This window comes from Impatiens glandulifera, chromosome 1 (genome assembly GCF_907164915.1).
Source record: "Impatiens glandulifera chromosome 1, dImpGla2.1, whole genome shotgun sequence".
NCBI classification, from domain to species: Eukaryota; Viridiplantae; Streptophyta; class Magnoliopsida; order Ericales; family Balsaminaceae; genus Impatiens; species Impatiens glandulifera.
In genome coordinates, this window is record NC_061862.1 from 65,235,040 (window position 1) to 65,258,481 (window position 23,442).

Here is a 23,442-nt window from a genome sequence, read left to right on the forward strand (position 1 = left end):
AAGAAAAATTAGCTTCTTCTTCGATCGGCAGGCACATTCTGACCGCAAACTCCTTCTTCCCCGGTAACCTCTTCGATCGGCGGGCAGGGCAAGTACATTCCGACCGCAAGCTCCTTCTTCCCCGGTAACCTCTTCGATCGGCGGGCAGAGCAAATACATTTACGACCGCAAGCTCCTTCTTCCCCGGTAACCTCTTCGATCGGCAGGCAGGGCAAGTACATTCCGACCGCAAACTCTTCTTCCCCGGTAACCTCTTCGATCGGCGGGCAGGGCAAGTACACGCAAGCTCTTCTTCCCCGGTAACCTCTTCGATCGGCGGGCAGGGCAAGTACATTCCGACCGCAAGCTCCTTCTTCCCCGGTAACCTCTTCGATATAATTGGTTTTAAATAGTGTTTTTGATTAAAAATTTATATAAATCATTCCTATATATAATACATAGGAATAAAAGTGAAAAAATAGTACAAAAATAATATTTATTTTATTTTTCATGTTATTCATTAACGTGAGAACATAAAAAATGATTGCTAGCATATTGTAACGAATATATATTCATACAATGCTTTTTTTTTGCTAAATAAAAAAATTACAAAGGACCAATATTCGTAAGTTCTTTGACAATTTAGAGATGAGATCCTTTGCACATCAGTTTCAGTTGACACAGTGAGAGAAAAAAGAAGAAAAAAAGAACGGCTAAAAAGCCAAACCCAGCAAAACATAAGTTAGGTACGGCTTCATTTGCTGAGTTTGTTCTTCTTCCCCGAGATCTGTCCTCCGCCGGCCATTAGTTTCTTCTTCGATTATCGGCAAGCAAGCAAGCAAGCAAGAAAAATTAGCTTCTTCTTCGATCGGCAGGCACATTCCGACCGCAAGCTCCTTCTTCCCGGTAACCTCTTCGATCGGCGGGCAGGGCAAGTACATTCCGACCGCAAGCTCCTTCTTCCCCGGTAACCTCTTCGATCGGCGGGCAGTGCAAATACATTCCGACCGCAAGCTCCTTCTTCCCCGGTAACCTTTTCGATCGGCAGGCAGGGCAAGTACATTCCGACCACAAGCTCTTCTTCCCCGGTAACCTCTTCGATCGGCGGGCAGGGCAAGTACACGCAAGCTCTTCTTCCCCGGTAACCTCTTCGATCGGCGGGCAGGGCAAGTACATTCCGACTGCAAGCTCCTTCTTCCCCGGTAACCTCTTCGATCGGCGGGTAGGGCAAGTACATTCCGACCGCAAGCTCCTTCTTCCCCTGTAACCTCTTCGATATAATTGGTTTTAAATAGTGTTTTTGATTAAAAATTTATATAAATCTTTCCTATATATAATACATAGGAATAAAAGTGAAAAAATAGTACAAAAATAATATTTATTTTATTTTTCATGTTATTCATTAACGTGAGAACATAAAAAATGATTGCTAGCATATTGTAACGAATATATATATTCATACAATGCTTTTTTTTTGCTAAATAAAAAAATTACAAAGGACCAATATTCGTAAGTTCTTTGACAATTTATAGATGAGCTCCTTTGCACATCAGTTTCAGTTGACACAGTGAGAAAAAAAAGAAGAAAAAAAGAACGGCTAAAAAGCCAAACCCAGCAAAACATAAGTTAGGTACGGCTTCATTTGCTGAGTTTGTTCTTCTTCCCCGAGATCTGTCCTCCGCCGGCCATTAGTTTCTTCTTCGATTATCGGCAAGCAAGCAAGCAAGCAAGAAAAATTAGCTTCTTCTTCGATCGGCAGGCACATTCCGACCGAAAGCTCCTTCTTCCCCGGTAACCTCTTCGATCGGCGGGCAGGGCAAGTACATTCCGACCGCAAGCTCCTTCTTCCCCGGTAACCTCTTCGATCGGCGGGCAGGGCAAATACATTCCGACCGCAAGCTCCTTCTTCCCCGGTAACCTTTTCGATCGGCAGGCAGGGCAAGTACATTCCGACCACAAGCTCTTCTTCCCCGGTAACCTCTTCGATCGGCGGGCAGGGCAAGTACACGCAAGCTCTTCTTCCCCGGTAACCTCTTCGATCGGCGGGCAGGGCAAGTACATTCCGACTGCAAGCTCCTTCTTCCCCGGTAACCTCTTCGATCGGCGGGTAGAGCAAGTACATTCCGACCGCAAGCTCCTTCTTCCCCTGTAACCTCTTCGATATAATTGGTTTTAAATAGTGTTTTTGATTAAAAATTTATATAAATCTTTCCTATATATAATACATAGGAATAAAAGTGAAAAAATAGTACAAAAATAATATTTATTTTATTTTTCATGTTATTCATTAACGTGAGAACATAAAAAATGATTGCTAGCATATTGTAACGAATATATATATTCATACAATGCTTTTTTTTTTGCTAAATAAAAAAATTACAAAGGACCAATATTCGTAAGTTCTTTGACAATTTATAGATGAGCTCCTTTGCACATCAGTTTCAGTTGACACAGTGAGAAAAAAAAGAAGAAAAAAAGAACGGCTAAAAAGCCAAACCCAGCAAAACATAAGTTAGGTACGGCTTCATTTGCTGAGTTTGTTCTTCTTCCCCGAGATCTGTCCTCCGCCGGCCATTAGTTTCTTCTTCGATTATCGGCAAGCAAGCAAGCAAGCAAGAAAAATTAGCTTCTTCTTCGATCGGCAGGCACATTCCGACCGAAAGCTCCTTCTTCCCCGGTAACCTCTTCGATCGGCGGGCAGGGCAAATACATTCCGACCGCAAGCTCCTTCTTCCCCGGTAACCTCTTCGATCGGCAGGCAGGGCAAGTACATTCCGACCGCAAGCTCTTCTTCCCCGGTAACCTCTTCGATCGGCGGGCAGGGCAAGTACACGCAAGCTCTTCTTCTCCGGTAACATCTTCGATCGGCGGGCAGGGCAAGTACACGCAAGCTCTTCTTCCCCGGTAACCTCTTCGATCGGCGGGCAGGGCAAGTACATTCCGACCGCAAGCTCCTTCTTCCCCGGTAACCTCTTCGATCAGCGGGCAGGGCAAGTACATTCCGACCGCAAGCTCCTTCTTCCCCGGTAACCTCTTCGATATAATTGGTTTTAAATAGTGTTTTTGATTAAAAATTTATATAAATCTTTCCTATATATAATACATAGGAATAAAAGTGAAAAAATAGTACAAAAATAATATTTATTTTATTTTTCAAGTTATTCATTAACGTGAGAACATAAAAAATGATTGTTAGCATATTGTAACGAATATATATTCATACAATGCTTTTTTTTTTGCTAAATAAAAAAATTACAAAGGACCAATATTCGTAAGTTCTTTGACAATTTAGAGATGAGCTCCTTTGCACATCAGTTTCAGTTGACACAGTGAGAAAAAAAAAAGAAGAAAAAAAGAACGGCTAAAAAGCCAAACCCAGCAAAACATAAGTTAGGTACGGCTTCATTTGCTGAGTTTGTTCTTCTTCCCCGAGATCTGTCCTCCGCCGGCCATTAGTTTCTTCTTCGATTATCGGCAAGCAAGCAAGCAAGCAAGAAAAATTAGCTTCTTCTTCGATCGGCAGGCACATTCCGACCGCAAGCTCCTTCTTCCCCGGTAACCTCTTCGATCGGCGAACGGCAATTACATTCCGACCGCAAGCTCTTTCTTCCCCGGTAACCTCTTCGATCGGCGGGCAGGGCAAATACATTCCGACCGCAAGCTCCTTCTTCCCCGGTAACCTCTTCGATCGGCAGGCAGGGCAAGTACATTCCGACCGCAAGCTCTTCTTCCCCGGTAACCTCTTCGATCGGCGGGCAGGGCAAGTACACGCAAGCTCTTCTTCCCCGGTAACCTCTTCGATCGGCGGGCAGGGCAAGTACATTCCGACCGCAAGCTCCTTCTTCCCCGGTAACCTCTTCGATCGGCTGGCAGGGCAAGTACATTCCGACCGCAAGCTCCTTCTTCCCCGGTAACCTCTTCGATATAATTGGTTTTAAATAGTGTTTTTGATTAAAAATTTATATAAATCTTTCCTATATATAATACATAGGAATAAAAGTGAAAAATAGTACAAAAATAATATTTATTTTATTTTTCATGTTATTCATTAACGTGAGAACATAAAAAATGATTGCTAGCATATTGTAACAAATATATATTCATACAATGCTTTTTTTTGGCTAAATAAAAAAATTACAAAGGACCAATATTCGTAAGTTCTTTGACAATTTAGAGATGAGCTCCTTTGCACATCAGTTTCAGTTGACACAGTGAGAAAAAAAAAAAGAAGAAAAAAAGAACGGCTAAAAAGCCAAACCCAGCAAAACATAAGTTAGGTACGGCTTCATTTGCTGAGTTTGTTCTTCTTCCCCGAGATCTGTCCTCCGCCGGCCATTAGTTTCTTCTTCGATTATCGGCAAGCAAGCAAGCAAGCAAGCAAGAAAAATTAGCTTCTTCTTCGATCGGCAGGCACATTCTGACCGCAAACTCCTTCTTCCCCGGTAACCTCTTCGATCGGCGGGCAGGGCAAGTACATTACGACCGCAAGCTCCTTCTTCCCCGGTAACCTCTTCGATCGGCGGGCAGGGCAAATACATTTACGACCGCAAGCTACTTCTTCCCCGGTAACCTCTTCGATCGGCAGGCAGGGCAAGTACATTCCGACCGCAAACTCTTCTTCCCCGGTAACCTCTTCGATCGGCGGGCAGGGCAAGTACACGCAAGCTCTTCTTCCCCGGTAACCTCTTCGATCGGCGGGCAGGGCAAGTACATTCCGACCGCAAGCTCCTTCTTCCCCGGTAACCTCTTCGATATAATTGGTTTTAAATAGTGTTTTTGATTAAAAATTTATATAAATCTTTCCTATATATAATACATAGGAATAAAAGTGAAAAAATAGTACAAAAATAATATTTATTTTATTTTTCATGTTATTCATTAACGTGAGAACATAAAAAATGATTGCTAGCATATTGTAACAAATATATATTCATACAATGCTTTTTTTTGGCTAAATAAAAAAATTACAAAGGACCAATATTCGTAAGTTCTTTGACAATTTAGAGATGAGCTCCTTTGCACATCAGTTTCAGTTGACACAGTGAGAAAAAAAAAGAAGAAAAAAAGAACGGCTAAAAAGCCAAACCCAGCAAAACATAAGTTAGGTACGGCTTCATTTGCTGAGTTTGTTCTTCTTCCCCGAGATCTGTCCTCCGCCGGCCATTAGTTTCTTCTTCGATTATCGGCAAGCAAGCAAGCAAGAAAAATTAGCTTCTTCTTCGATCGGCAGGCACATTCTGACCGCAAAATCCTTCTTCCCCGGTAACCTTTTCGATCGGCGGGCAGGGCAAGTACATTCTGACCGCAAGCTCCTTCTTCCCCGGTAACCTTTTCGATCGGCGGGCAGGGCAAATACATTCCGACCGCAAGCTCCTTCTTCCCCGGTAACCTCTTCGATCGGCGGGCAGGGCAAGTACACGCAAGCTCTTCTTTCCCGATAACCTCTTCGATCGGTGGGCAGGGCAAGTACATTCCGACCGCAAGCTCCTTCTTCCCCGGTAACCTCTTCGATCGGCGGGCAGGGCAAGTAAATTCCGACCGCAAGCTCCTTCTTCCCCGGTAACCTCTTCGATCGGTGGGCAGGGCAAGTACATTCCGACCGCAAGCTTCTTCTTCCCCGGTAACCTCTTCGATCGGCGGGCAGGGCAAGTAAATTCCGACCGCAAGCTCTTCTTCCCCGGTAACCTCTTCGATCGGCGGGCAGGGCAAGTACACGCAAGCTCTTCTTCCCCGGTAACCTCTTCGATCGGCGGGCAGGGCAAGTACATTCCGACTGCAAGCTCCTTCTTCCCCGGTAACCTCTTCGATCGGCGGGTAGGGCAAGTACATTCCGACCGCAAGCTCCTTCTTCCCCTGTAACCTCTTCGATATAATTGGTTTTAAATAGTGTTTTTGATTAAAAATTTATATAAATCTTTCCTATATATAATACATAGGAATAAAAGTGAAAAAATAGTACAAAAATAATATTTATTTTATTTTTCATGATATTCATTAACGTGAGAACATAAAAAATGATTGCTAGCATATTGTAACGAATATATATTCATATAATGCTTTTTTTTTGCTAAATAAAAAAATTACAAAGGACCAATATTCGTAAGTTCTTTGACAATTTAGAGATGAGCTCCTTTGCACATCAGTTTCAGTTGACACAGTGAGAAAAAAAAGAAGAAAAAAAGAACGGCTAAAAAGCCAAACCCAGCAAAACATAAGTTAGGTACGGCTTCATTTGCTGAGTTTGTTCTTCTTCCCCGAGATCTGTCCTTCGCCGGCCATTAGTTTCTTCTTCGATTATCGGCAAGCAAACAAGCAAGCAAAAAAATTAGCTTCTTCTTCGATCGGCAGGCACATTCCGACCGCAAGCTCCTTCTTACCCGGTAACCTCTTCGATCGGCGGGCAGGGCAAGTACATTCCGACCGCAAGCTCCTTCTTCCCCGGTAACCTCTTCGATCGACGGGCAGGGCAAATACATTCCGACCGCAAGCTCCTTCTTCCCCGGTAACCTCTTCGATCGGCAGGCAGGGCAAGTACATTCCGACCGCAAGCTCTTCTTCCCCGGTAGGGAAAGTACACGCAAGCTCTTCTTCCCCGGTAACCTCTTCGATCGGCGGGCAGGGCAAGTACATTCCGACTGCAAGCTCCTTCTTCCCCGGTAACCTCTTCGATCGGCGCGTAGGGCAAGTACATTCCGACCGCAAGCTCCTTCTTCCCCGGTAACCTCTTCGATCGGCGGGCAGGGAAAATACATTCCGATCGCAAGCTCCTTCTTCCTCGGTAACCTCTTCGATCGGCAGGCAGGGCAAGTACATTCCGACCGCAAGCTCTTCTTCCCCGGTAACCTCTTCGATCGGCGGGCAGGGCAAGTACATTCCGACCGCAAGCTCCTTCTTCCCTGGTAACCTCTTCGATCGGCGGGCAGGGAAAATACATTCCGACCGCAAGCTCTTTCTTCCTCGGTAACCTCTTCGATCGGCGGGCAGGCCAAGTACATTCCGACCGCAAGCTCCTTCTTCCCCGGTAACCTCTTCGATCGGCGGGCAGGGCAAGTAAATTCCGACCGCAAGCTCTTCTTCCCTGGTAACCTCTTCGATCGGCGGGCAGGGCAAGTACATTCCGACCGCAAGCTCCTTCTTCCCCGGTAACCTCTTTGATCGGCGTGCAGGGCAAGTACATTCCGACCGCAAGCTCCTTCTTCCCCGGTAACCTCTTCGATATAATTGGTTTTAAATAGTGTTTTTGATTAAAAATTTATATAAATCTTTCCTATATATAATACATAGGAATAAAAGTGAAAAAATAGTACAAAAATAATATTTATTTTATTTTTCATGTTATTCATTAACGTGAGAACATAAAAAATGATTGCTAGCATATTGTAACGAATATATATTCATACAATGCTTTTTTTTTGCTAAATAAAAAAATTACAAAGGAATAATATTCGTAAGTTCTTTGACAATTTAGAGATGAGATCCTTTGCACATCAGTTTCAGTTGACACAGTGAGAAAAAAAAAAGAAAAAAAGAACGGCTAAAAAGCCAAACCCAGCAAAACATAAGTTAGGTACGGCTTCATTTGCTGAGTTTGTTCTTCTTCCCCGAGATCTGTCCTCCGCCGGCCATTAGTTTCTTCTTCGATTATCGGCAAGCAAGCAAGCAAGCAAGCAAGAAAAATTAGCTTCTTCTTCGATCGGCAGGCACATTCTGACCGCAAACTTCTTCTTCCCCGGTAACCTCTTCGATCGGCGGGCAGGGCAAGTACATTCCGACCGCAAGCTCCTTCTTCCCCGGTAACCTCTTCGATCGGCGGGCAGGGCAAATACATTTACGACCGCAAGCTCCTTCTTCCCCGGTAACCTCTTCGATCGGCAGGCAGGGCAAGTACATTCCGACCGCAAACTCTTCTTCCCCGGTAACCTCTTCGATCGGCGGGCAGGGCAAGTACACGCAAGCTCTTCTTCCCCGGTAACCTCTTCGATCGGCGGGCAGGGAAAGTACATTCCGACCGCAAGCTCCTTCTTCCCCGGTAACCTCTTCGATATAATTGGTTTTAAATAGTGTTTTTGATTAAAAATTTATATAAATCTTTCCTATATATAATACATAGGAATAAAAGTGAAAAATTAGTACAAAAATAATATTTATTTTATTTTTCATGTTATTCATTAACGTGAGAACATAAAAAATGATTGCTAGCATATTGTAACGAATATATATTCATACAATGCTTTTTTTTTTGCTAAATAAAAAAAATTACAAAGGACCAATATTCGTAAGTTCTTTGACAATTTAGAGATGAGCTCCTTTGCACATCAGTTTCAGTTGACACAGTGAGAGAAAAAAGAAGAAAAAAAGAACGGCTAAAAAGTCAAACCCAGCAAAACATAAGTTAGGTACGGCTTCATTTCCTGAGTTTGTTCTTCTTCCCCGAGATCTGTCCTCCGCCGGCCATTAGTTTCTTCTTCGATTATCGGCAAGCAAGCAAGCAAGCAAGAAAAATTAGCTTCTTCTTCGATCGGCAGGCACATTCCGACCGCAAGCTCCTTCTTCCCGGTAACCTCTTCGATCGGCGGGCAGGGCAAGTACATTCCGACCGCAAGCTCCTTCTTCCCCGGTAACCTCTTCGATCGGCGGGCAGTGCAAATACATTCCGACCGCAAGCTCCTTCTTCCCCGGTAACCTTTTCGATCGGCAGGCAGGGCAAGTACATTCCGACCACAAGCTCTTCTTCCCCGGTAACCTCTTCGATCGGCGGGCAGGGCAAGTACACGCAAGCTCTTCTTCCCCGGTAACCTCTTCGATCGGCGGGCAGGGCAAGTACATTCCGACCGCAAGCTCCTTCTTCCCCGGTAACCTCTTCGATCAGCGGGCAGGGCAAGTACATTCCGACCGCAAGCTCTTTCTTCCCCGGTAACCTCTTCGATATAATTGGTTTTAAATAGTGTTTTTGATTAAAATTTTATATAAATCTTTCCTATATATAATACATAGGAATAAAAGTGAAAAAATAGTACAAAAATAATATTTATTTTATTTTTCATGTTATTCATTAACGTGAGAACATAAAAAATGATTGCTAGCATATTGTAACAAATATATATTCATACAATGCTTTTTTTTGGCTAAATAAAAAAATTACAAAGGACCAATATTCGTAAGTTCTTTGACAATTTAGAGATGAGCTCCTTTGCACATCAGTTTCAGTTGACACAGTGAGAAAAAAAAAAGAAGAAAAAAAGAACGGCTAAAAAGCCAAACCCAGCAAAACATAAGTTAGGTACGGCTTCATTTGCTGAGTTTGTTCTTCTTCCCCGAGATCTGTCCTCTGCCGGCCATTAGTTCCTTCTTCGATTATCGGCAAGCAAGCAAGCAAGAAAAATTAGCTTCTTCTTCAATCGGCAGGCATATTCTGACCGCAAAATCCTTCTTCCCCGGTAACCTTTTCGATCGGCGGGCAGGGCAAGTACATTCCGACCGCAAGCTCCTTCTTCCCCGGTAACCTTTTCGATCGGCGGGCAGGGCAAATACATTCCGACCGCAAGCTCCTTCTTCCCCGGTAACCTCTTCGATCGGCGGGCAGGGCAAGTACATTCCGACCGCAAGCTCTTCTTCCCCGGTAACCTCTTCGATCGGCGGGCAGGGCAAGTACACGCAAGCTCTTCTTCCCCGATAACCTCTTCGATCGGCGGGCAGGGCAAGTACATTCCGACCGCAAGCTCCTTCTTCCCCGGTAACCTCTTCGATCGGCGGGCAGGGCAAGTAAATTACGACCGCAAGCTCCTTCTTCCCCGGTAACCTCTTCGATCGGTGGGCAGGGCAAGTACATTCCGACCGCAAGCTTCTTCTTCCCCGGTAACCTCTTCGATCGGCGGACAGGGCAAGTAAATTCCGACCGCAAGCTCTTCTTCCCCGGTAACCTCTTCGATCGGCGGGCAGGGCAAGTACACGCAAGCTCTTCTTCCCCGGTAACCTCTTCGATCGGCGGGCAAGGCAAGTACATTCCGACTGCAAGCTCCTTCTTCCCCGGTAACCTCTTCGATCGGCGGGTAGGGCAAGTACATTCCGACCGCAAGCTCCTTCTTCCCCTGTAACCTCTTCGATATAATTGGTTTTAAATAGTGTTTTTGATTAAAAATTTATATAAATCTTTCCTATATATAATACATAGGAATAAAAGTGAAAAAATAGTTCAAAAATAATATTTATTTTATTTTTCATGATATTCATTAACGTGAGAACATAAAAAATGATTGCTAGCATATTGTAACGAATATATATTCATATAATGCTTTTTTTTTTGCTAAATAAAAAAATTACAAAGGACCAATATTCGTAAGTTCTTTGACAATTTAGAGATGAGCTCCTTTGCACATCAGTTTCAGTTGACACAGTGAGAAAAAAAAAGAAGAAAAAAAGAACGGCTAAAAAGCCAAACCCAGCAAAACATAAGTTAGGTACGGCTTCATTTGCTGAGTTTGTTCTTCTTCCCCGAGATCTGTCCTTCGCCGGCCATTAGTTTCTTCTTCGATTATCGGCAAGCAAGCAAGCAAGCAAAAAAATTAGCTTCTTCTTCGATCGGCAGGCACATTCCGACCGCAAGCTCCTTCTTACCCGGTAACCTCTTCGATCGGCGGGCAGGGCAAGTACATTCCGACCGCAAGCTCCTTCTTCCCCCGGTAACCTCTTCGATCGATCGGCGGGCAGGGCAAGTACATTCCGACCGCAAGCTCCTTCTTCCCCCCGGTAACCTCTTCGATCGATCGGCGGGCAGGGCAAGTACATTCCGACCAGCCTTCCTTCTTCTCCTTCTCCGGTAAGTTCTTCTATTTCTTTAATTTCTGATCCTTAGCTAGAATTAATTCTGCATATTAGAATATTAGAGAGAACTGATTAGATCAAATTCTGCATATTCTCTTGATCAAATGTGTAATAATGGATCATTCATTTTAAGATATTGCTGCTTGCTGGTGGTTGTGAGGGAAGAAGAAGATAATGTATGATTAGTAGAGTAGTAGTAGTAATTAGTTAATTAGAATGCTTATTGTTGTTGATGATTAGAGATCAGATCAAAGACTATATATTATAATTTGAATTTTAGTGAAATTTACCAGCTAGTAGTAGAAGAAGAAGATCTGGCCGGGATTGATTTTGGGTAGGATGATCGATAGATTTATACAATCAATTTAACAAAATACTCTTCTTTTAATTAATAGATTTCAATACATATGGTATAATTAATTGGACAATCATTCGAAAATAATTAATTAATTAATTAATTAGCTAGAAATGAAATTCATAATAATCCCTAATTAAAGTAGTTTCACAAAGAGGTAATTAGCTAATAAACTCATCTCATTAGAACATAATTATACTACTAACTCCCTTATGCATTGCATTGCATTGCATTGCATTGCATGTTCAGTTAATAATTAAAATTCCTTGGCTGGATTTTTTTTTGTGAGATTAATTAATTTGTTATAGATGAGAAAGTTTGATTCTATATTTAAGTTGACACGTTATATTTATTATATTTAGAAAATATGTTACAATGAATTAATTAATTAATTAATTAATTAATAGTTTAAGAATTTGCATGCATGTGCAGGTACATTTAATTATTAATTAACCATGTCGCATGACGAGGACCATATGGAGACCACCGCCACTGTTATAACAGTGGAGAGGAAGCCTTCTGGATGGAAGGCAATTTTACTTATCATTGGTACGTATTCATATGTATTTTATTAATTGATTTAATATTTAATTTATAATCTTTTAAATTAAATTTATAGGTACGGAGGCTTTTGAGAGGATAGCCACTCTTTCCGTAGGCTTGAACTTGGAGTTATTTTTACTCACCAAGTACAACATGGAAGAGGATAAGGCAAGAAGATGGATCAGCACTTTCACCATCCTGGTCGGTTTTGCACCAGTCCTCGGAGCGACTATCTCGGACTCCTTTATAGGTCGTTTCAGGACCATCATATTAGGATCTACTTTCACGCTATTGGTAAGTTTTAATAATTAAATATATTATAATAACTAATATTTCATTTACATATATATTATATTAACTAATACATTTTGTTTTGTTTTGTTGTTGAAATGATCACTATGACCATTAGAGCATCTTAATCTTTTATATAGAATATATTAATAGGTAAATCTGGATTTTGTTTAGTACATGCTCAAACTAAGAATATAAATCTGATTCATTTCTTATTTCCAGTTATAGAACCAATTATACTATATAAAACTAACCAGAACTGTAGAAATGTAGTAAAACTGTATAAAACTGCAACCTAGCTAACTAGCATGTTTAGATGATCAATCATAGTGTTTGTATAGTTGCTTATAATCTTATTTGTGTGGAAATGTAGGTAGTAAGCTAGCTAGTTTTATATAGAATATATTAATAGGTTAATCTGGATTTTGTTTAGTACATGCTCAAACTAAGAATATAAATCTGATTCATTTCTTATTTCCAGTTATAGAACCAGTTATATTATATAAAACTAACCAGAACTGTAGAAATGTAGTAAAACTGTATAAAACTGCAACCTAGCTAACTAGCATGTTTAGATGATCAATCATAGTGTTTGTATAGTTGCTTATAATCTTATTTGTGTGGAAATGTAGTAAGCTAGCTAGTTTTATATAGAATATATTAATAGGTTAATCTGGATTTTGTTTAGTACATGCTCAAACTAAGAATATAAATCTGATTCATTTCTTATTTCCAGTTATAGAACTGGTTATACTATATAAAACTAACCAGAACTGTAGAAATGTAGTAAAACTGTATAAAACTGTAATCAGATTTCTTAACTTACTAGTTTTATATAGTATATTATTTTCAGAACTGGTCCTATTAACATTTCTTATTTGTTGTTACAGGTTTCTGAATAAAGGTGCCATAATTGGAGACGGGTTCGATGGAAGGTGAACAAACAAGTGGACATTAAGAAGTATTGACGAGATCGAGCAAGTTAAAAGATTGATTCGGATTCTTCCAATTTTCCTGACCATAGTCTTTTTCTTTGTCCCAACTTTAGTTCACAACGATTATATGGTGGTTCAAGTACATACGATGAACCACCACCAAATTCCATTCACAATTCTCCTTTTAGTTCTGAACAGCATTCCTGTGATCACAGTTTCGCTGTCGATCATCTTTTATGATCGGGTTGCTGTTCATATTTTTAGTAGGCTGACCCGCGTCACACTCCTCCGTAGGATTGGGGTCGGATTTTCATTCCTCTTTTTATCGATGGTGGTGGCAGCCATAGTTGAGGGTGTCTCACGTGCAGCACATGGAGCGACTGAAGGGATTTCTGTCTTTTGGCTCACTCCCCAGCTGATATTTGTGGGCATCGCCAATGCCGTTGGAGTAATTGGCCAAATTACTTTTTTTTCATGAGGAATGCCCGTAAAGTATGGGTACGCATTCAATATCCATGGTATATTTAAGCCAAGCAATGGCTCTATGCTTCAGTATCGGATTACTCGAAGTTTGCGGCAGCTGGTTTTCTGGAAAAACCCTAGACGTAGTTTATTTTTATATATTGTTAGCAGTCATATCTGCTATCAGTATAATAATCTACGTGGCTCTGTCTAGGAAATATCATCCTCGAGTTTCTCCTGCCGCCGAGTTAGATTTACTACCTGGTGCTAATGAGCGGGGAGATGATGTTGATACTAATGATCGTGGATCTGGAGGAGGGGAGGCAGATTGTGCGACCGTGGATCATATCACCTTCCCGCCGCGCACGGATTATTTGGTGGTCGAGGAGGAGGATCATCGTCCCACGTTTCTTTTTTTTATTTGTTTTATTTTGATAGTTCGTGTTATTTTTTTTATTTTTTATTTTTTTGTAGGTGTTTAGCTTATTTTATGTATAGTTAGTTATCTACCAATGTAATGAATTAAGTAGGTACGGTTTGTATTTTATCTTATGGTACGGAGGAGATAGTTATGTTTACAGTCGCCTAATTGATGTAGTTATATGAGGCATAGAGCTGATTTAGAAGCTAGTATTTGTCTCAAAATCTATCACAATCTTATCTAGTATTTGTCTCAATATCTATCACAATCTCAATATGTTTCCCAGGGACTGCTTTGTAGCTGCTGGAGTTAGCTTCTGTGCAGATGTGGCTGAGCTAGAACCTGTAAGTAGTTTGATGTTTTGAGATGTGTCCCTTTGATGGTTGAGTTGTTTCTCTTTTCTAATTATCTCTCTGTTGCTCCCCTATCACTATATCCTTTTGACACCAACTTATGGTTGCATTTTTTTCACTTGTCATTAATTCTTGTGTTTTTTTTACATTCTGTTGTTTTTTGTTGATATCACTAAGTTACCGATATAGTGATGTGTAAGCAGAGAATGATGTGGGTGCAACATGTGATTTCAGTGAAGAGCTTTTGTTTATTTTACATTATGTTGCTTTTTGTTGATATCACTAAGTTACCTATATAGTGATGTGTAAGCAGGGAATGATGTGGGTGAGGCATGTGATTTTGCTAAGCTTTTGTTTTGATGATGGAAAAAATGTCAACAATATATCTGATGTACCAAAGACATGGACTTATCTGCTTAAAGAGTATTGTAACCATTGGCTACTACCAACTTTCAAGTTTAACTTTTGTAACCATCTTGTAAGATTGTCTTATATCTTAGTTACTTATTCTATTGAATCTCTTCAATCATTCATGTTTTATTCAATTAAATTTTGCTGTTAAATATGTGCAGTGATTTAAGTAACAACAATCTTGGCAATGATATACCTTATCAGTTGCCGCTAAATGTGCAGCAGTTGTAAGTTTCTATTTTTTTTCTTGTTTTGCTCTGCGGTTTGGATAATAATTTCATTGGAATTTTCAGAAATCTTGGAGGAAATGGCTTCACTGGGGAGTATTCCTTATTCAATATCTCTGATGACTTCCCTTGTATACCTGTAACTCAAGTCCACCCTTCATTTTCAATACTTTTTTTTTGTCAATTCACAACATTTTCTTTATTTTTTTTATATATTTAATCGTGTTCTTCTTCTTTATCATTGGAGTACAGAAATCTTGGACAACTTTCAAAACTTTCCACTTTGTAAGATACCTCATGTTTCTTTGCTATATAAACAATGAGATTACTTGGTTGAACAATTCAAACAGGAGTTTTGCAAGCTATATGGGATGACTTTTGAGTCTCTGCTGAATATTTTCTTGCAAGCTGGCTTGTCTGCACTCAAAACACCTTAACCTCCACTAACCCATTTACTATACACTTTCTTTTTTTGCAAAGCAAATGGTTCAATCTAAACTGTTGATACTAAGAATTTCATTGTTAAGGGCCTAAACTGTTGATATTCTTTTATGTGTTTGGTTTGCTTTGACGTAATAATTTGGATTAATTTAGAAGAATCTGTGTTATCATTCACCACCTGTCGTATTTATTTATATTGACTTACTGACTAGGTTTCTTGGTAGATAATGTGCAAAAACCCTATTGATAGTGACTTTGTATAAAATGTTGTCTTACCTGTTGGTTTCTATCAATGTAGATGAACAGGAAATTGTGCACCAACAAACACCATTTACATCTTTACTAATGTTCAATGATCCTGTTGTTGAAGCATGGGGAAGTGATGGTATAGCGAAAGCGCAGGTTCAGGATTAAGATTATTGTTTTATTCATTGATGTTTACTCTTTATCTGAAGATGATATCGAATTGTGATTGTTTGTTACCGTTGCAGATCTGGGATTTTTGTTCAGGAAGGAAGATCAATGAGTTGCGATCAAGCTGGAGATACAGAAGTTGGATGTGATCCAAATGGTTTTGGTTTACCATGGACTATAGTAGTAACACCATGAAAGAAAGTCCTTTGGCAACAACAGATAGTTTTGGTGATGTATATGAGATGAATTGTTTTTCACAATATTTAAGTTCACCTTTGGTATATGTAAGTCATTCAACATGCCTGATATATAAACTGTCCAAAGGAATGAATGCTAAAAAATAGATGATTCTCTGTTTTTGTTTTCCAGGTTATGGATGTAACCGCAACAAAAGTGCAGAACAGTAAGTTTATGGAAACAGCTAGTAGCCGTGAGAGTTTCCAGTTTAGGGAACATCGAGTTGAATTGGTGGCTCAGAATAAAGGGAATGCCTTGTTGAGGTATATGGAGAAGAAGAAAGCAAGAAGGTAATTAATTAATTAACTTCCTTTTGTTGTTGTTTTTTCTTCTTTTAGTTTTTACCTAAACTTCTGTGGTCTTTTTGTTTCACAGGTTTGACAAATATGTCCGATATGAGTCCAGAAAGGCAAGAGCCAACACTAGAAAACAGGACGATTTGGAAAACCAGCTGTTTTCTTGATGAAAAGAGCTGCACTTGAAGTGTTTTTCATAGAGGTATTCTGAAATAAAGGAGATTGGTTGCTCTGAGAAGAAACTGAAGGGGAATCTATATTCTGAAATAAAGGATCTTTCCCCCTCTATTAGGCTTTGGTTAATAAGAGGTATTCTGACTGCCATTTCAGATTGTGTGAAGGTGGAGAACTCTTGGATAGAATTTTGTCAAGGTACGAGAATAAATTTATATAGAACTTAAGGAGTTACTGGTTTTAGTTGATATTTACTTTGTTTCAGAGGATGAAGATATACGAAGGAAGATGCCAAACGAATTGTTGTCCAATTACTAAGTGCTGTTGCATTTTTCATCTTCAAGGCGTTGTACATTGTGATCTGAAACCCGAGAATATCCTTTTTACCACGAAAGATGAAGATTCTCCCATAAAGATTATAGATTTTGGTCTTTCAGATTTTATTAGGCCAGGTAAATTGATCATGATCATCAGTTAAGTTTTTGCTTATTGCTGCTGCAATAACATTACTGTGTTTTTGTAGATCAACGTCTAAATGATATCGTGTGAAGCGCCTATTATGTGGCTCCTGAAGTATTGCGTAGATCTTATAGCGTGGAAGCAGATATGTGGAGCATTGGAGTGATAACATATATACTATTATGTGGAAACAGACCATTCTGGTCTCGTAATGAATCTGGAATCTTTCTTTCAGTTCTAAGAGCTGATCCGAATTTTGTTGACCCCCCCTTGGCCTTCAGCTTCTAAAGAGGCTATTTCTTTTTTTTGTTAAAAGGCTTCTGAATAAGTATCATAGGAAAAGAATGTCAGCTGCTCAAGCATTAAGTAAGTAAAAAATGAAAAATCAGATAAGTTTCTAAAAATGAATTTTCAGATTTTGTCATTCTGTGGTTAAAACTTAAAACAGGTCATCCGTGGCTAAAACGTGAAAACCACGAACCTGCTTCAGTACATTTTGATTTACAAGCAAGTTAACTCCTACGTTAATTCGCCGCCTTTAAAACGTACGGCCATCAAGGTAAGAGTAATTTATGGATAGTAAATTTAATTTTTACATTGTATCCTGCATTTGCACACTGTTTTCTAGGCTCTATCGAAAGCTTTGACATCGGATGAACTCTTTTACCTTAAGAGTCAGTTTAATCTGTTGGAACCAAATGATGACGGGTTTATATCCCTCGAAAATTTTAAAAAGGTAAGTAGGGGCAATTCTTTCTTGTCTCGGGGTTTTTTTAAGAATTTAACTGATGCCATGATTAATGCAAGAGTTCCTGATATTTTCAACTCGGTAATAATAATAATGATAATGCTTTTTTTGTCAATTTATTTTGAAAAACAATATTTGGTATTGCCGTATTGGTGCATGAAGATGGAGCCACTGTCTATAAACAAAATGGATTTTAAAGAGTTTTGTGCGGGTGCAATAAGTGTGTATCAGTTTGAAGCTGTTGAAGGGATACTATGTTTCCCAATGGAATAACTTCCTGATCTTGTATCAACTCCCTCCTATTTTCTCATCTTAGGAAAATAATCTATCACATTATTCTGTCTCGTTTTTTAATCTGTCTGTAACTAAGTTTAGTTTCCTTATATAATGTTTGGAAACTAAACTTAGTTATAGACGGATCAATTTACCTTTGGATCCTTATTCATGTTTGTATGATCAGAAGCACTAATATTCTCTGTGCCACTTTAATTTCAATGAATTAGAATAAAATTTACTGTCCTGTAAACTGGTGCCTTTTTTGTTTGTTTGTTTCTCTTTGTACTTGATTGAAAAAATCATAAGAGTCAGCTAGCACAAGTACCTCCATTTGTGAGTCAATATCCATTTATCCCTTAGAAGATACTTAATATAGCAAAATGCAAGTGAACCACCAAATTAAACGACATCATTTACCATGACTATGTGAACTGAGTGTCTCCATCTCAATTGGTTTGAAAATTTACCTTTGGATCCTTATTCATAATTTTGATCAGAAGCACTAATATTCTCTGTGGCACATTAATTCAATGAATTAGAATAAAACTTAAAGTCCTGTAGACGGGTGCCTTTTTTGTTTGTTTCTCTTTGCACCTTATTGCAAGAAATCACACGAGTCAGCACAACCTCCATCTGTGAGTCAATATCCATTTATCCCCTATTCCTCAAACCTTCTGCACTAAATGTGGTAGAATACACTTACTATAGCAATGCAAGTGAACCAAATTAAAGGCCTGGCATTGACTTTAGAAAGAAACTGCCAAATTAGATCATGAAAGGCAAGAGACATTCAAGGTGGTGTAACCATCAGTATTTGTGTTATAGAGAAATGCACTTTTGTTCTGTAAAGGGAACAATGTATAGGGTTTAGTACGACAACACATTATATAGTATAATATTTGTCTTGTTATACAGGTGATGATTTCCGTCAACATTAATAGCATAAAAGGTAAATGGGGTTACAGCAACACTGATAGTGCATACTGAGCCTCTCATAAACATGTGTCATCCACATTCATGCTACTAACTTAATTGAAGTTGTTTTATGAGATCTAATCGCTCCAGTTTCATCTCATGTTGGAGATTAGATGCCATTCTTAGGATGAGATCCAATGATCAAAAAGAAATGAAACTCTTTCTTCCGTAAGAGTAAACTAAGATCCTTGTCCGTGATTTAAAGAGTTTGAGTGTAATTTATTTACATAGTGTTGCATCATTATGATATGAAATAGGCATGTGGACATAAAAGGGCCATCTGAAGAATGCACGCCGCCGAAAGATTAGAGCAAATTATCTTTACTTAATATTTAAGTAGATTATTATAATTAGTTAGGGTATTGGTTAGATTAGAATGAGCAGATTAGATAGGATTAGAGTTCTATTAGAATTACACTACCTATTAGTATATATATTATCAGATCATTGAAATGTTCTCTAATGGTCTCATCTTCTCCTATTTATTCATATCCTTTTCAATCTAAAAAAATAATCATTATCATTGGTATTAGAGGCGCTAAATTCCTCGTGCTTTTAGAAAGGAGGGAATCAGACAACAAGCAGAGTTAAACACTACTATCAAAAGTTCTTGAACACTGATGATGAGTTTTTTTCTTAAATCTGAATATGACACGTTGCCAAAAGATTAAATCATTATGTTTATTTTTGTAAGTAGATAATTGTAATTCATTAAATAAGATAATAGCTAGATTGAAATTAGGAGATTATATAGGATTATCATTTGTGTAAATAATCATACATATATCATCAGATTATTAAGGAATTCTCTATGTTCATCATCTCCCACCTGTTTTCTCATCGGCTTTTCTCCAATTTCTCGATCTCAGGAAAATAATCTATCACATTATTCTGTATTCTTTTTCCTTTTCTTTTGTCCTAGTAGGGCTGACCATGACAATGTTCATATTTCATGGATCTATGTGGAACAATTTCCAACTTTCTATTTTGATTAATAACAATACAGTGTGCTCATACATTTGTTTACTTGATAGATTAACAAAATTAAACCAATGAAGAACACATTTAATGGACCAGGAAAGATTGTCTTATTTTCTTAAATAAGTGGAAGCTTATTCCATTTGAATAGGGTCTTGATTTCATTCATCCATTACAATTATCTTCTATTTATCTCATCTAATATTTTTCTCATTGATACTTCTACTGTTGAATGATTATTGCATAAAAGCTTGAATCAATTTTAATCATTCTAGTTATGTGCTACAATCATATAATGAATGAAGCTCAATTTGCTTCCTAAACATGCATCAAAAACTCGTTTTTCTTTTTAAACTTGTGTCATACTCGTTTTGTTTCATAAGCTTTTAAACATGACTCAAGTTACATGTAGTCATTTCTTGGTTAAGTTTTGGCTCTGCACTTTATAAAGAGAATACAATTTTAACCAATAATTTAGATTAAGGAGTTTCAACAATTGTGTAGAGATTATTTAAACCTTAACGGAGTTCACCAATAAAGGACGACAATAGGTAATTTGACCGGTTTTTTACAAGTCCTGGAAGCAAACCGAGCTGTCTTCCATCATTTAACTCCATATTACAACTTATCCTCAACATAAGAAGTCAAAACTGGCTAGAAATGCAAGGTTTATGTAGTAACAATCCCCATTTGGAAACACCTTGGTACAAAATATTTGGATCTAGAAACGCATCTGGATGATATAATGTTTGGAAATTAAACTTAGTTGCAGACAGATTAAAAAATTTATTGGTTGTTTTTGTTTCCAAATGGATTAACCAGTGACCATGTAGCTTTTGTTTCTTTTATCATATAGATCTCGTGGGTGTTTAAACTGAAAATTTTTGATGCAGGAATGCTTATAATATGATTCTTCACAAATTTGGAGAGAAACTATACTCTGGGCTTGTGACCACGATGACGTGACATCTGGATGACATAGCGAAATCAATCGAGGTTGCTCAGGAGGGTGATGTATTTCTAGAGGAGCTAAACAGGAAATGGGCTGACCAAAACAAGGCATTACAGATGATCATCCACTTAGATAGAACTTTCATCCCCAGTACTCATAAAACCCTTGTTTATGAGTAGTTGGGTTTGAACTTATGGAGGATAAATGTCATCCATTCACCCAACATCCAGCCTAGGCTACAGGGCACTCTTCTCGAACTAGTGAAGAGATAAATAACAGGGGAAAGTCATGGTTGGTTGCTAGCTTGCTATGAAAGAGGTAATTCATTACTGGCAATTCAATTTCTGTTTTGTTATGGAAATTTGTCAATGTGATAAAAGTAAGATAAAAAGAATCTACATTTGGCTGAAAATTGTGATCGCTATAAATTTCTGACCAAAGTCTAAAATTTTGGCATAAATTTATGCCTGTTCTTCCAAATTAAAGTTAAAAAAAACAAAAACTGTGATTTGTCCTAATTACTCAATGTCATTACTCCCTAACCCTCTTATATGCAGGGTTAAAGGGTACATAATAACATGAATCTATTGGTAACATCTTTTTCTTAAGTCTCTATCCCCAAAAATAAAATGATAGTTTCATGAATCAATTTTTTTTTTATTAACAAAAATATTAAATTATATTTTCATTGCTTCCAACAATAAGTCACTCTGATCAATCCATTTTCAGAACATTTAGAAAAAGGCTATTAACACAATTTTTCTTAATTTTGATATAGATTAAAATTAATTTTTTTTTATTGAAATTTCCTTAATCATACTTTACAAAGGTTGGAAAGAAAAAAAAATAAAAATTTTAAATGAATTATGAATGGAAAAAGTTTTAACAAAATACTACAATCACACAAGATAAATACCGCCCAAACCAAATATTTCTTAATAAAAACACCACAAACACCATATTTGCACTATATTTCAAGGTTTTAAAACAACTCCAATAATAATTCTATCACACAATACTATCAAAACTTAAATCCATACAAATTATGTTTTCATCTTCAAATCTCAGCACTTTGACCTTAAAGAAGTCCATCCTGAATCTGCGAAGCAATATCCCTAGCTGCCCCGGGTCTATATGGGATGAAAACAACCGAAGATTTAGAAGAAGCTCCGATCTCTTTCATTGTGTCGAAATATTTTGTCACAAAAACCATGTCCATCACATCTTTAGCAGTTGTACTAGGAACATTCACGGAGAATGCAACCACGCTGTCTCTAAGACCATAACAATGGCTTGCCTCTTCCTAGATATACCCAGTCCAGATAATCAAATCACGATACAGACAAAGCCTATACAAAATGAAATACAAACTTAACCTATAATTTGGACCATGATCGAAGAGATAATCTGATCATGATAAAGACAAAGTTTTTACCAAATGAAATACGAACTTAACTTATAATTTGGACCATGATCGAAGAGAAAATCTGATCATAAAATAATTCAAAATAAAGTAACTAAAACCACACTATAATTATGATATTAATCCAAACAAAATCATTTAACAGACGGAAAAAAAATTACTTCCAGTTTTTAACTTTGGTAATTTTCCAATTAAATTGTGATTGTGATAAAATTCTGGTTTTCAAAATAGGCTAAAAAGAATATAAACAATGAAATCAATTATTAATAAACAAGCGTGAATATTCATTCACCTGCATTTATCTCGTTCATTGCCCTCTTCACCTGTGCATCTGGCTCAATATCCACAATTAGAGTTTGGACAATTTCATACCCGTAACCAGACATAGCCTACAAAGATTGGAATGGAAAAGAAAAGCATGTTTCAGCCATAGAACTTTTATTTTCCTTGAAATAAGATGATGTTATTACCTTTGCAAGTTCTCTTTCTTTCAATAGATTCAGCTATCTCATTCTTCTGTTCAAATGCAGAATCCAATTTCATGTTTGGAACGCTGGCTCTAATAACTGAAATTCATACAGAAACAAGGAGGGTAACTAACTTTTAATAAGTATGTAATACTTGTACAAACAGTTATGTAGCATCCTATTTGAGCCTTACCATCAAAAGCATAAGCCTGAATTTGTGCTTTAGTATTACTGAGCTTGTAGAAAGCATTTGAAGCTTTGTCTGCCCAAGCACGATACTGAATAAATGCAACAACCGTCACAAAAACACTATCCTGAAACAAACACAATCGAAAAGTTTAATAACGAATTTCAAAAGATTATTATACAAAAACATGACAACATTACACCTTATGTCTCAGTCTACTGTAGACGAAGAGATAAAGTTCCAGCTAATTGATAACTTAAAACCAAGGTAAACAGTGACACCCTGAATTAAGTATGTCATCAAATCTCCCAAATTGTTCCTCAACAGTAACAGTGGACTGATCCACCTGAACACAACAAAGTGCCTGCCCCATAACTCAATCCTAATTGTATTATGAAGGTTCCTAGCTATTCTCAACATAACAAAACGTATAAAGAATAATTGCACAAGTTCATGTATCAAACGTTAATGAATATCCTTCTCCTATTATGAAATCCGACGACAATCCTGTCACATATCCTGAAACTGCTATTGCTGCCCACAGTACAGCCAGCCCTAAACCAAGCTGCTTGCTTTAGATTCACATAAAATACGTAACAAACACTCCATATCATTCT

The 23,442-nt window shown here is 38.2% G+C and overlaps 1 protein-coding gene and 2 pseudogenes across 1 annotated transcript; 2 read left to right on the forward strand and 1 right to left on the reverse strand.

Moving 5' to 3' along the window:
- The first annotated feature begins 13,051 nt into the window (after positions 1 to 13,051).
- Positions 13,052 to 13,402, forward strand: LOC124930475 (protein NRT1/ PTR FAMILY 2.13-like). The gene has a single exon (XM_047470816.1). The coding sequence runs from the start codon at positions 13,052 to 13,054 to the stop codon at positions 13,400 to 13,402; it is 351 nt and encodes a 116-aa protein (XP_047326772.1).
- A 2,442-nt stretch (positions 13,403 to 15,844) lies between these two features.
- On the forward strand, positions 15,845 to 21,058 carry LOC124930485 (annotated as a pseudogene).
- A 530-nt stretch (positions 21,059 to 21,588) lies between these two features.
- Positions 21,589 to 23,203, reverse strand: LOC124921219 (annotated as a pseudogene).
- Positions 23,204 to 23,442: the final 239 nt, after the last annotated feature.